This window comes from Epinephelus lanceolatus, chromosome 4, assembly GCF_041903045.1.
Source record: "Epinephelus lanceolatus isolate andai-2023 chromosome 4, ASM4190304v1, whole genome shotgun sequence".
Lineage (NCBI taxonomy): Eukaryota > Metazoa > Chordata > Actinopteri > Perciformes > Serranidae > Epinephelus > Epinephelus lanceolatus.
Genome location: NC_135737.1, coordinates 25422849 through 25435696, shown reverse-complemented (window position 1 = coordinate 25435696; position 12848 = coordinate 25422849). Strand labels below are relative to the sequence as shown.

The 12848-nt window shown below is 46.3% G+C and overlaps 1 protein-coding gene across 1 annotated transcript; it reads right to left on the bottom strand.

Moving 5' to 3' along the window:
• Positions 1-592: 592 nt before the first annotated feature.
• On the bottom strand, positions 593-12152 carry znf296 (zinc finger protein 296). The gene is made up of 3 exons (XM_033632238.2): positions 11861-12152; positions 8688-9041; positions 593-4752 (listed from the first exon to the last, which is right to left on the bottom strand). Exons 1-3 carry the CDS (start codon positions 11910-11912, stop codon positions 2942-2944), a joined length of 2217 nt encoding a protein of 738 aa, XP_033488129.2. The 5' UTR covers positions 11913-12152; the 3' UTR covers positions 593-2941.
• Positions 12153-12848: the final 696 nt, after the last annotated feature.

Here is a 12848-nt window from a genome sequence, read left to right as displayed (position 1 = left end):
AAATGGAGTCAGCAATTATCCCAACCCCTTGACACTCCCCACCCACCCTGCTCTGCCTCCTAACATGCCCACAAACAATAACCAAACTGCCCCTCCTCAATTTGGCATCCTGAGAAACCCTTGTCGCCCGTGTCCCATCACAGCTCGCTGCACCCATCTCACAACCAGCAGGATGAGTGACACCAAATATATCCACACACACACACACACACACACACACACACACACACACACACACACAGTATAGCACACAAACACTTGCATACACACCCCGCTGGAATTACATTAGAGTTTCTAGACAAAGCCAGTAACATCACAGGGATGTAAACAAGGAGTGAGGGTCCCTAATCCAAACATTCACATTAAAAATTAATAACTCAGCGCTGACTGTGGTCCTTAGAGAAACGACCCACTCTGACTAAGACAACATCCTGGTGAGAAAAGACACTTAAAAATAGTTTCAAAAGCTTTGTTCTGGGTACCAAAAGAAGAGGAGGAGGAGGAGGACGAGGAGGAGGGAAGAAGGAGGATGGGGGGGAGACATATTCCAAAAAGCAACCACAAGTAGAAAAAGAGACTCCACAACACAAAATATTCCACCTCAATTCTTTATTGAGGCTCCTCATGAGAAGGTGAATTACAAAATGGTGTCGAGTTTACAAAGACGGCGGAGCTTCACAATAGCCAGTGTTCAGCGGAAAGGAGACGATGCTAGGAAAAGTGGAGGCAGTCAACATTAATAATTAGAACAATAACAAGTATAGCAAGAGCAAGAATGTCAATGTATGTACAAATTATTATCCCTGAACGGTTACACTGCATTCATTCACCATCATTCATGACGCAACACACACGTGAACTTGTTTTCCCTGACGTGAATGCAAGCAGAAATCAGATATGGTCACACAAAGTCATTACAGAAGTCACAAAAACATTGGCAGCACTCTACTTGACAACTTTGTCCTGTATTTTTGTTGAATAAGCAGATTCCCTCTTGTGTTTCTTAAAGATATATTATGTAATTTTTCCGCATTAAAATGTCAAAAACAACTGGAGGAATGTTATATATTTTGTTGAGTTGACCGAAACGTTTCCAACAATATTCAAACCCAGAGAAATTTGTAATTTTAAATCAAGAACACTGTCCGCGTCATTTGGCCGCCATTGCCTTTCAGTGGCGTCATATCCCCTTTGTCAAGGTTGTGGTTGTCTGCAAGAGTCTTTCATAAATTTACTTTTTAACCCCGTTTCAAGCCATATTGCTATGATACCCTTTTAGGTCTGTGGCATATTTAACTATATGTCTTTACCAGATGAAGGATCTTAAGTCACGGGATCTGGATTTTAAGTTATCAGAGAAACAAGCTGAGCAAACATGCCAAACAGCATTGTAGAAACAGTGATTTTTAACATGAAACTGCTTTGTTCAGTGTTTCTACCAGATTAAATCACTGGGCCTGTTTGTTTTAGCGAGGAGGAGATGTCTGCAGATAATTCGGCTCCTGGTAAAAATCTCCTGAACAATAAACACTGAAGGAATCCTAACCAGGAGAAACAGCATTGCTCCATTTTTTTGTTATTGTTTTGACTGAGAGACCCCTCGAGGCAGAAAATTACACATTGTAGGGTTAAATCCTTGCCGGCCGCACACCTGTCAGAAGCACCACACTGCGATTATAACCTGCTGAGTCACGCTCTGCATACAAGATCACAGGACAGAGGGTTCAAGTAGAAGCGTCACCTGAGTTCTTTCTCCAATCTGTACACACAAACAAACACATTCACACAAACTCAACCAAGTGCTTCACACAAAAACTCCACCAATCGACTAGCTACTCCCGCACCTCTCAACCCTGTAGTTCAGCAGTTACACAATCACCAACATGCAGCATCCATAAATTAGGAATAACTCAAACACAGGCAATAAAAAAAGAGAACAGTTTCACATGGCTGCAAAACATGCACGAGCTTCAACCAGTCCGGCACTTTACAAATGTAAACAATGAAAGAGAGAAATAACCATCACAACAACAGGTACAAGTAGAGAAAAATAAAACACACCCGTTTCACATGTAGGTAAAATTGCATTTTTTTTATGCATAGAAACGCATCATGGAAAAAAAAAACACATCAGTAGATGAGACTTTAAAGTCTCCTTATTCACATTTATAAAATTAGAAAACAGAAAATCATCCATACATACTGTCACAAAGTCAGGAGCACAACCTTGCCAGGCTCCGTGAGCCCTGTAAACATTGCGTTAAGTGACAAGTGTTGTGACAACCAAGCGCCTTTTAAAAGAGGAGTCTGAGAAACTGCAGGCAGACAGTGTTTGGATTCATATCACCCTCGTGTCTGTTCAAACATCTTTAGTCTTTAAATGGTCTTCTCAAAGAAAACCAGCAACAGCTAGGAAACACAATATGACCTCTCTCCGTCTGCTGAAAATATATTAACATCATTCTATTGCTAGTTTTTTTTTAAATTCAATATAATCCCTTCTCTATATTATCTGACAGTTAGTATCTGTCTCCACCTGTCCGGTGGGTCGCCAGAGAGATAAATCACTTGTCTTTTGCATCCTGCACTGCAACATGGTGATCAGTTTCCTGTGTCTGTGTGGACTGTGGCGGTTCACTTCCTGTTCAAGAGCTCTGGTAATCTCCCTGCTGAATGTCATGGCCTTGTTTTGCTCTGTGGTCTAAAAAACTGTAGGCACTTAGTTTCAACCAGCAGCTTTGCATACAATCATGAACAGCGTGGCTGCTGTGTGCCTTCGCTGCTGGCAGAGAGGACGTGCTGCTGCAGCTTCTGTTTTCAACTAGATTCCAGTTTAATGTGACTGTCTGTTCAATGATGGGGCTGGTTCTTTTTATCTGAATGGGTGAGTTAATTCGTATACAGTGCTGTTTTATTGTCGATTAGTGAATGAGAACAGCTCTCATGGTGCAGAAGTCAAAGCCAAGCTCACTTCTGTGTTGCTCTCAGGTGGGAGATCAGCCACTGTGGCTGGACTCGCTCTGTTCTCCCCACACTCAGCTTGGCTTTGCCCCTCCTCCACCTCCACGCTTTTCACTGCATCTCTCAGCATTTTGCTCTCCATCTCTATCTGATCTAAACTGGCGTCATCCTCCTCCATCTTCACCACCACTGCTTCTTCTTCAGCTTTTATGGCAGCCAAAGTGTCTGCAGCGCTGGCCTGGGCATATGCTCCCACGCTGGCATGGCTCAGGCAGTGAACTTTCTTCAGGTGTTTTTCCAGAGTGGCGTAGACGGTGAAGGGTACCGAGCACAGCTGGCACAAAAAGGAAGCCTTGGCACCCTGTGCGCCGTGGGTCTTCATGTGACGCGTTAATTTTGAGCTCTGGGCGCAGGCATAGTTGCAGAGGCCGCAGCGGTAAGGTCGTTCACCTGTGTGGCTGCGGCGGTGCACGGTCAGGTTGCTGCTGTTTCTGAACTGTTTACCACAGTACTCACAGGCTTCATCTTTCTTCTTCTTACCAGCTGAACTAGCAGTAGTAATGTTGTTGTTTCCTCCGCTGCTGACACCTCCCACACTCCTCCACTCATTCTCCCTCTGCCACTCCTGCACAACCTCGCTGACTTTGGCTGAGCTCCACTCAGTCTCCCTCTCTATGATCTCTCCTCGTTCGTTCTCCCACTCTCCAACTCCTCGCACTCTGTCACCCATCTCTGGTCGTTTCGGCGTACAGTTGCCACTGGCGATACCACTCTCCCCGCTGCCTCCTGTCTCTCCGCTCTCCAGTGAGCCTTCAGAGGGGCTGGCACAGGGAGAGGTGTGCCGAGGCTCCCCCTGCCCCTCTGCCTCCTCCTCTCCTCCCTCTCCCCCCTCTCTCTGGCGCTGGTACAGCCTCAGCAGCTCCCTGTCTGGCGGTCTAACCTGCGAGGTCAGCATCATCAGGCCTGAAGCTATGGACGGGTGTTTGGGCAGGGTCAGGTCAAGCTCGGAGGGGCGCTGGGCTCTCACTTCTGCACCAACCATTCCCTTTCCCATGATTCCAGCTGGCTGCATTTGAAACCTCCCTCTCATCCCCTGCCTCCCTACATCCTCCTCCATCACGACCATCTCTACAGACTCATATCCACCTCCTCCACCTCCTGCCTCCCTGTGATGGCTCCTTATGTGTCGGGCCAGCTGGCCACTCTGGGCGAAGGCCTGCCCGCACACTCCACAGTGATAGGGCCGCTCACAGGAGTGAGTCCGGCGGTGGGCAGACAGGGCGCGCAGGGACTGGAAGTTCTGGTCACACAGCTCACAGTGGAAGTCAGCCTGGAGGGTGCTGGTCTGAGGAAAGGTCGAAGCTGCTGGTGGAGAGGAGGACGGAGACAGCACCAGGCCTCCGTGGGAGCTGCTGGTGGTGTTGTTATTCCCCTCAGCGAGCTCCCTGAGCCGCACTGAAAAGTTCAGTGCCTGCATGTTGCTGGAGGAGGAGGAGGTGGAGGTGGTGTGTGTCAGACGGGAGCGGCTGAGGCGCCGGGCAGAGGGCTGAAACGCGGAGGCAAGAGCTTGGCTCAGGTGGCGAGGGTCCAGAGTGGCTGCAGCAGGCTTGTGCTCTTTAAGTCCTCCTCTTCCTCCTCCTCCTCCTCCTCTCACGCCTGTGCCTTCCTCCTCTTCATCTTCTTGATAGATGCTGAAGGAGTGTGTGTGCTGAGCATGCTGTAAGAGCACCCATGCAGATGGAAACATGCCTTCACACTGCTGGCAGGTGAAGTAGGAGGGCTCCTCCGACACTGGAAAACAAATATGAACAAAACTGAGTTAGCAATTTTGATTAATGTTTGATAGAAAAAAAAATGACTTGCTCTTTTAAAAACATTTTGACTTTCACTCAGAGTGAACCAATGAGGTTAATTCAAAGCGATTAAAGAAAGATATTTTGGCAACTTTGGTGTAGGTGAAAGAGCTCTTAACACAACATCTGACAGATTTTTAAAGTTGATATGGCAAACTCGTTAGCAAGCTGTTGCCTTTTCACACATCCAGCACATATGAAGCAACACTGATATCTGGAGTTCAGTTTGTGTCCACCTCATGAATGTTGGTCTAATTTTCAGCTCTGTTTTTGGTCTCTACCTACACCTGAGGGAAGTGTGTAGCTCTTTAGCTGCTAAAACTGTGTCAGTCTGCTGTTTGCTGCTGAGCAGGTAGTGTGAAGTGTCTTTCTGGGGCTTTTTTGCTGACAACAGCTGCCTGCTACCACCAAGAACGAAGCAGTGAGAGAGGTAAGAGTTAAATCAAATCAACACCATGATTTGAAGGTCCAGTGTGTACTATTTAGTGGCATCTACCCGTGAGGCTGCAGGTGTGTAGGAGAACTACAGTGGCTGATGCGAAAACGTGAATGTTCCTATCTAGAACCAGTGTCTGTCTGGTTTGTCTGTTCTAGGCTACTGTAGAACATGGAGGACCTCTGTGGGAGAGGACCTGCTCCGTATGTGGATATAAATGGCTCATTCTGAGTTGACGAAAACACAACAATTATTATTTTCAGGTGATTTTAAACTACTGAAAACAAAGTTATGAATATTATATTCCACTTCTGCCAATACATGTCCCTCAATCCTACATGCAAGGCCTTTAGAGGGCACTTTAAAGTTATAAAAACTGAAGAGGAACATGAATATCAGCATGATAAAAGGACAAAAATTCACCAGAGGAATAGCACAGACACACAATGCAGACTTAAATGAATGGAAGATGAAGAGTCAGGGCAGGTGATGAAGAAGTGATACCAAAATAAGGTAAGAAAAAAGTGTGGAAAAGTACGACTCAAATCAGAGTAGCAAGATATGGGGCTCCTGAAGCCGAAAGGCCGACAGAGATGCAGTCATGTCGCAAAGTACATCTGGAGATATTTTTATATGTGGATAGCTTTGTCTCCTAACCGAGAGCCACTCTCCAATTAAGCTGCAAATTGCTAATTAGCAGAACGTAGAAAATGAACGCTTTATGCAAATCAGGCACTGACTCAGCCTGCTTGACAAATGAGGCCTTTCTGCATAAATCAAAATTGGAGAGAAGATCCCCAAATTGAGGGGGAAAACAGTTCTTTTTTTTTTCTTTTTTGGAGAGGTTCAAAGCGGACTCTGGTATAAGCCTCTTTCATGTTTCCTCAAGTCAAATCCTTCTGTATTTTACTGGAGGGGGGGAGGAGAGTGAAGATGAAAAAGAGAGCAACTGTTTCTTTCTCTTTCTCCCCCCCCGTCTCCCGCCCTCCCTCTGTCTGGAGACGAGAGGAGCTGTGGTGTTCATGTCCTTTAACCTAGCCTGAGGAGAAACCCAGGAGAAGTTGAGATACTTCTTTTAAAAATAGGGTGAAGAGTGAGAGTGGAAAAAAAGAGAGAGAGCGATAGGTAGGTCAGGGCTCAGGAGATAAAAAGAAAATGAGATAAAAAGATTATAATGTAGTACGGGGGGCCAAGAGACACCACGAAAATATGTCACCCCTTTGGATTGTACTTGAGACCCATCCTCCAACCCCGGCTCTCCTCACCCCTCCGCCCCCCCCACAAAACCCTCCAAATCTTTCCCTGAGGGGAGGGGGGGCTTTTGTCTCGGGGTCCTGGAGTGAAACACAATACCCAGCCGGTTTCTCTTTCCTTCCCTCTCTCCCCTCTCACTCCTCGCTTTTTTTTTTTGTAAGGATTCCCATTTGGCCCGGGGTAGCACTTGAATATTAAGCAGAAGCAATAACTACTAATTAAAAATGCAGATTGGCTGGGAGCACTAACGAGCAGCAGGCAGAATCTCTTTTCCCTTGGGAGGCAGAGGGAGGAGAAAAGAGAGGAGGAGGAGGAGGAGGAGGAGGAAGGGGGGGATTGAAAGAGGGCAAAGCGAAAGTGTGTTGAAGATGGGGGGAAGAAATGGTGGGGGGGGGGTGTTGGAGATGAGGAAAAAAAACAAACAAGGAGAATAAATAAAAAGGAATGAGACAGATGCACGCGGCTCTTCAGTAATCCATCCGACTCCCTTTTCTCCTCCGTCCTCGCCGCTTCTCTCTTGAATACAGAAAATAGACGGAGGACCTTTCTGTTGTGGGATAACTGCTCTTTCACTCTCAGTCATCTCAGAAGCTTCAGATGCTCAGTTTCCCTCCCGTCAAACAACAAGACTTCCTATTACTAACAAGGCTGCTCCAATTAAAACTGTCCCTTTGCTAACTCAACACGCCAACCTCATGCCACAAACTATAAAATCGGACACTAAAAGCTGAGTAAAATCGCAATTACCTACTCCAAACAAAATGCAACCTACATTCCCTGATAAAACTTTAATCCAAACTTATCCACTTCTTCATTATTCACAGGCTGTCCTGCTCTTTCCTCCTTGCCCCGTGCATGTCTTGGGTTTGTTGTATAATCCTGCGGGCACTAAATTACCAAACTCTTGTGTTTTCCGACTGTAAGTGAGGGACAGAGCGAGAGATGAGAGGCAGACTGAAATAGAAAAACAAAAAGAGGCTGTGGACAGACGGAAATGGTGCGTGCACCAGTCCCCCGAGCGTTACACAAAGGAAGGAACTGCTAACGTGTGTGTGCACATGACAGAGAGGGTTTCAAAATGTGCAAAGGGGCACTGATACCTACTATGAGTGTGCAGCAAGATGCTCTGTCCATCTGCAATCATTGACAACATCCTGCATACTCGTTTTTTTTCCCCACTTTGGAGATACAGCGTGACCTTCAAATATATCTGACCTTTGCAGGAGAAACACAATAACTCTCCTCCATCTCAAACACATTGGTGGCCACTGGACGTGAAATTTTCAAAAAGGATTTTAATGAGAATTCATGAATTCCTGATCGACTTCCACCGTGACATATCATATTTGGCATGACCATCACGGTGTCCGCACTCTTCTTCTCTGACAGAAAACAGCAGCAGAGAAGGCGTGAAGGGAAAAAGACCTTTAGAAAAATCACTGCTAATGTGCGTTTCACAGGGCAAGAAGAGAGGGATGTTTTTGACAACAAGGGGGAAGAAGAGGGAGTACAAGATGCATACGATGAAGAAAAAAGGAGGAGGAAGGAGGAGATTCCCAGGAGCTCAGGTGGCTCGGCCCGGGGCAGAACAGTGGGAGATGGCAGAGGAGCTGCACATGATGCAACGTCCTCCATTACAGTGTCATGTCAGCGAGGAGGGCTGCACAAACAGCCTCTCATCCACTGCTCTGACCATTTCAGAATGTGGTGCACAACCATCTCACCCCTTCCCACATGAAGCAGGGTGGCATTATAATGCTGAAACATGCTCCTGTGCTGGTGTTAAGAGGATGTGGTTCAGTGTCTGTTGTCCATGGCATAGTACAGGACAGAGAGGGAGAAACATGTTTACCTGGCCATTCCACCTCAGAGACTGACAGTCAGGGAGATGGGAAGGAGCTCAGGTGCTCAGTGTGGAGCCCTCGGGGACCCTCGCTGCCCTCTGAATGCTCCTGACACCTATCCTTTCCACGCAATTAGCCTGTGCGTCACTAACTCATGCAGGTCTGCTAATGGCAACGGCTAGCTAATTAGCTGGACTCGGGAGGGAGGGGGGGTGGGGGGGCAGTTGTTAAATGAAGAGGAGGGCGGTTGAACCTTTTTTTTTTTTTAAACAAAACAAAAAACAGAGTCACTAATTAGCAACCTGCCTTCTTTTTCTGCTTCCTCTCCAAAGCACTCACCTGCTTTGCCGAGCTCCGCCTTCACCTTCATGCCGCGCTCCTCCCCACAGGCTCTGCCCCCTCTCCTCAGCTCGATGAAGCCCGGCCCCAGCCCTGCGTTGGCGACGCGACACTGTGCCCGGTTGGCAGGTGAGGGGGGCGTGGCATTGGCATTTGAGGCTTGGTTTCGCGAGCGGCAGCCGCCCTGTTTGTGCTGGATGAACGCCAGGATGTGGGCGAGGGGGAAGGCCCTGCTGCACTGGCCACAGGTCAGGAGGTCACGACCCTCGTCTGGAGCTTGGGCCTGTGGAGGAGGAAGAGGAGGAGGAGGCTGGTTGTCTGATGAAGTGGTGCCATCCGGTATGTCAGTGACATCTGAGGAACATGACAGGAGGGAGAGGGAAGAGAGAAAGTTCAATTACTTGCAGAGATTAAACTCTTTCTACTTACTTTGAATACATAACAGAGAAAATGACGTGTCTCACAAAGACAGACGCACAAGGTCACTGCACAGGGACTTAAACGCAGTGTTGAAAACAGAAATAAAGAAGAATATATCTAATTAAGCTTCATTTTTAAGATAAATGTTGCAGGTTCCAGCTTCCCAACTGTGAACATTATCTGGTTTCCTTCGTCTCCTATGACATTCAAGTTAAAATCTTTGGGTTCTGGACTGTTGGTCAGACAAAACAGACATCTGGAGACATCCCCTTGGTCTCGCTGGTCATTTTTCACACTTTTCAAACATTTTACAGACCAAGCGATCAATTGGGGGAAAAAAATCTGTAGAGTCCTTGATTAGAGTTGTAATGGTACCCATATCAGTATTTGAAATGCCTCTGACGATGCCTAAAATGCTGCAAAGGGTACTGGCAAGTAAGCTAAGTTTACTGATCTGATACCACGTAATTTAATAATACACTTAAAAACAGCTTCACCTGGATAAAACAGCAGTTTCCCCAGAGATAAATTCTTCTGTGCAGCTTTAAACAGTAGCCTACACGGCAAGATGTCAGCAGTATTTTACACTGGGAAGTTCCACCAGTAAAAATGCAAGGTACTTTATGCAAGGCTTTAGTTTCTGGGTTAGTGGTATACAGCTAGTTTTCTTTAACGCAATGGTATCAGTACTCGGTATTGGCTGATAACCAAGTTTAGCTACCGGATTACGTATCTGAAAGGTAAAAATGGTATCGAAAGATCTCTATCATTGAGACAATTCCATTTTATCCAGTAATTTTCAGCCTTTTCTTTCTATAATCGATGGGTGGAAACCATCTTTTGCATGGAGCACATAACAGGCAATGGTCCCTAGTTAGAGTAGTTTCTCTAAAGCATTTTTACTTGCAGCCACAAAGAGAAAACACTTGACACCACTTCCACAATAGCGAGATAAATCAACCATAAACCTGAACATCCTACAAAATTAAACTTTCTCGCCCAAAAAATAAAGAAAACGCCAAAATGCGCTGATCCACACTCCCTCAGACAAGAGTCCCAGATCAATTGGATTTTGGCTCAGGAGTTTTGGCCAGTGCTTTTACAAATGAACAACCCAAAGTGGCAAAAGTGTTGTTAGACCTCAGTGGAATAACAAAACAGGCGTGGTGATTGAAAGTGCTAGTTTCAGTTGTAAGCTCTGAAGGAACGAGGCCAATCTGCTCAGTCAATACTGACCACTTCCTTTAACCAACCCAAAACAGATCCGCTCTCTGGCTGAGGCTGCTGCACAGAGACAGGAGCCCAGCTGTCCATCTCAGCGAGGACATAACTTTATATTACTGTGGCAACCGATGTGTGCGCCTGACAGGTGAAGTTATTGATTTAAAAACAACACTGTGCCAAAAACTTTCGCCTTGTGCACACAAATACAACTTGCCCCACCAGCGGCAGGCGGCGGGAGTTTCTTAACAGGAAGTGGATTGCAATAAAAAAAAAAAGACTGAAGGTGTTTGAGATAAGAGCAGCCTCTGTTTATGTGTGTGTGTGTGTGTGTGTGGTCAAATCCAGGACAGCTCATCTGATTCAACATGAGCACTTTGAAATTCATGCAGGCTGCAGACAGGTGAAAGCACAGGAGTGTTGTTACAGCAGTGGACACAACTTGAACCAACCCTCCTCTAAGTCTGAGTAAACTTTTCTTTAGAAAGGCTCCCAGCTCAGGCCAGGTAGGAAGAGGAGGAGGAGGAGGGGGGTCAGTATTGCTCAACGCGGTCATGGGCACACCTTGATGTCTCGACTGGATCCACCTGCCCTGGCTAGGCCGGCTAACATACAGGACAGGTACAGACAGTACAGTCTGAAGTCGGATCTCGCCAGTTGTTACTCAAAAATGTCACCTTTCCTGTTTCAGGGCTGCGCTGTTTGTGCAGACTTGCAAGGCGCGGTCACACACACACACACACACACACACACACACACACACAGATAGAGAGAGAGAGAGACAGAGTTGAGTCAGGGCCTGTGGTCACACCAGACACGCACCACTGGTCTCCAGTAGAGAACTGTAAAAAACAAATGGTGTTCAAGTTTCTCTCTTAAAACATCCCATGTCTTTTTGTGAGCCGCTCTGTTGTCCTCATGTTTGAACAGTATGAATGGGATCAAATAAAGAGTATGAATGGGATTTATTATCTTTTTTTTTAACTGAGATCATTATTTAATTGTCCAAATTAAAAAACTTAACCAGCATGGAGCCTGAGAGTCTCGGCTTTACACATGCGGTGTCAGAAGCAGTGGAGGGAAACTGTCCAAGTCAAGCCTGAGACTTCAGAGCGAGAAATTTGATCATGGTCTAACCTGGATATATTAATCATCGTGTTCGGACCTGTAGCCTCTGAACACAGCGTGCCAACAAACCGGTCCTTCCTCTATGAGTACGAACAGCACACATCAGGACAAACATGACAAGAAAAATATCAGCTCTTATTTAAATATTTACCTGAAACGGATTATAAAACATCCACACTGGCATAATTGAGGTCAGCGTGTAAACAAAGATACTTGAAAGATACTATTTTCACATGCGTGTGAATAACATCCATCATTTGCGGTGCCAGCGCGCATCCAAACCATGCGCGCAAACTGACACAGAAACACAACTGTGACCTGGATTTTTATTCTACTTTCACCTAAAAGCATCACAGCCGTGTCCAAACAGTTTGCCCACACATCGCAGCTCCCCCCCGGCTTACCTTGAATTGCACTCAGGTGCTGCGGTCTGCTTCCAAGTTTGCGCCTGGACATCGCGTCGAGCGTTCCGCGTTTGGCACCGTCTCCGGGTCCCAAACAACAAACCCTGACAGAACAAACTAAAATCCGTCCAGCTGCTTGTTCACCGATAAGTTGACTGAAACCCGAGCTGCGGGGACGGAGTGATAAGACTGGCTGGCCTCTGCCTGGACTCGCACCGAGCAGTGAAGGCTGCGTTCAAGTTCACGCTTCTTCCCCCGCAGCGAACGGAGGGCAAAAGGGGGCATGGGCGACAGTAGGCACCGCCCGCCTCGCTCCTACGACCCTGACCCCGCCCTCCTCGGGTAACACAACACACTCTATCACTTTTAAGCTTTTTCTCTTTTACAGTTTCTCCTCTCTTTAGCTTTTACTGTCGGTTTCAATCAATGTTTTCACATCCGATAATGGGAATCCTCATTTAGTTTCTCCTCAGCACTTCAGAGGAACTACCTCGTTGGTTTCCCACAGGTGTCTCCAAAATACAACTCCAACCAGAGGAGGATTCATTTCTCCTTTTCTTATTGACCAGCTGTGATGATGTACAGAAAATAAAAACACAGCAAATTCTCAGGAAAATGCCTCAGAAGTTACAGTGACAGTGACGAGAAGCTGCAGTGAAGCATCTCTCACTGCTAAACTGGGATTTGTCGCCACCTACTGATGAAAATACACCCTGTGTGAAGATTCCAGTCAGTACATACCAATAAATGTAGCATTCTTGTGGTTAACATGTGATCAAATATCCAAGGAAGTATGAGAAATCAAATACTTGACAAAGACAATCAGGTTTTAATTTTTTAAAGTGTTTCCAGCACTGTGCTCTGCGCATGCTTTTTATTTTACTGCCTTTTTTAATGGCATTCTGCTGAGGGATAAACTCATACAAAGACCCTCTTTTAAAAAACAGAGAAGCTTTAGTGTGAATAAATGATGTGTTTAAGGCATGAA

What these genes read in the sequence shown, in the direction of transcription:
- znf296 (XM_033632238.2), bottom strand. Translation starts at nt 11,912, where the DNA reads ATGTCCAGGCGCAAACTTGGAAGCAGACCGCAGCACCTGAGTGCAATT. An exon ending in GCACCTGAGTGCAATTCAAG is followed by an intron (nt 9,042 to 11,860) that starts GTAAGCCGGGGG and finishes CATGTTCCTCAG; the next exon opens with ATGTCACTGACATACCGGAT. An exon ending in GGCGGAGCTCGGCAAAGCAG is followed by an intron (nt 4,753 to 8,687) that starts GTGAGTGCTTTG and finishes TTTGTTTTCCAG; the next exon opens with TGTCGGAGGAGCCCTCCTAC.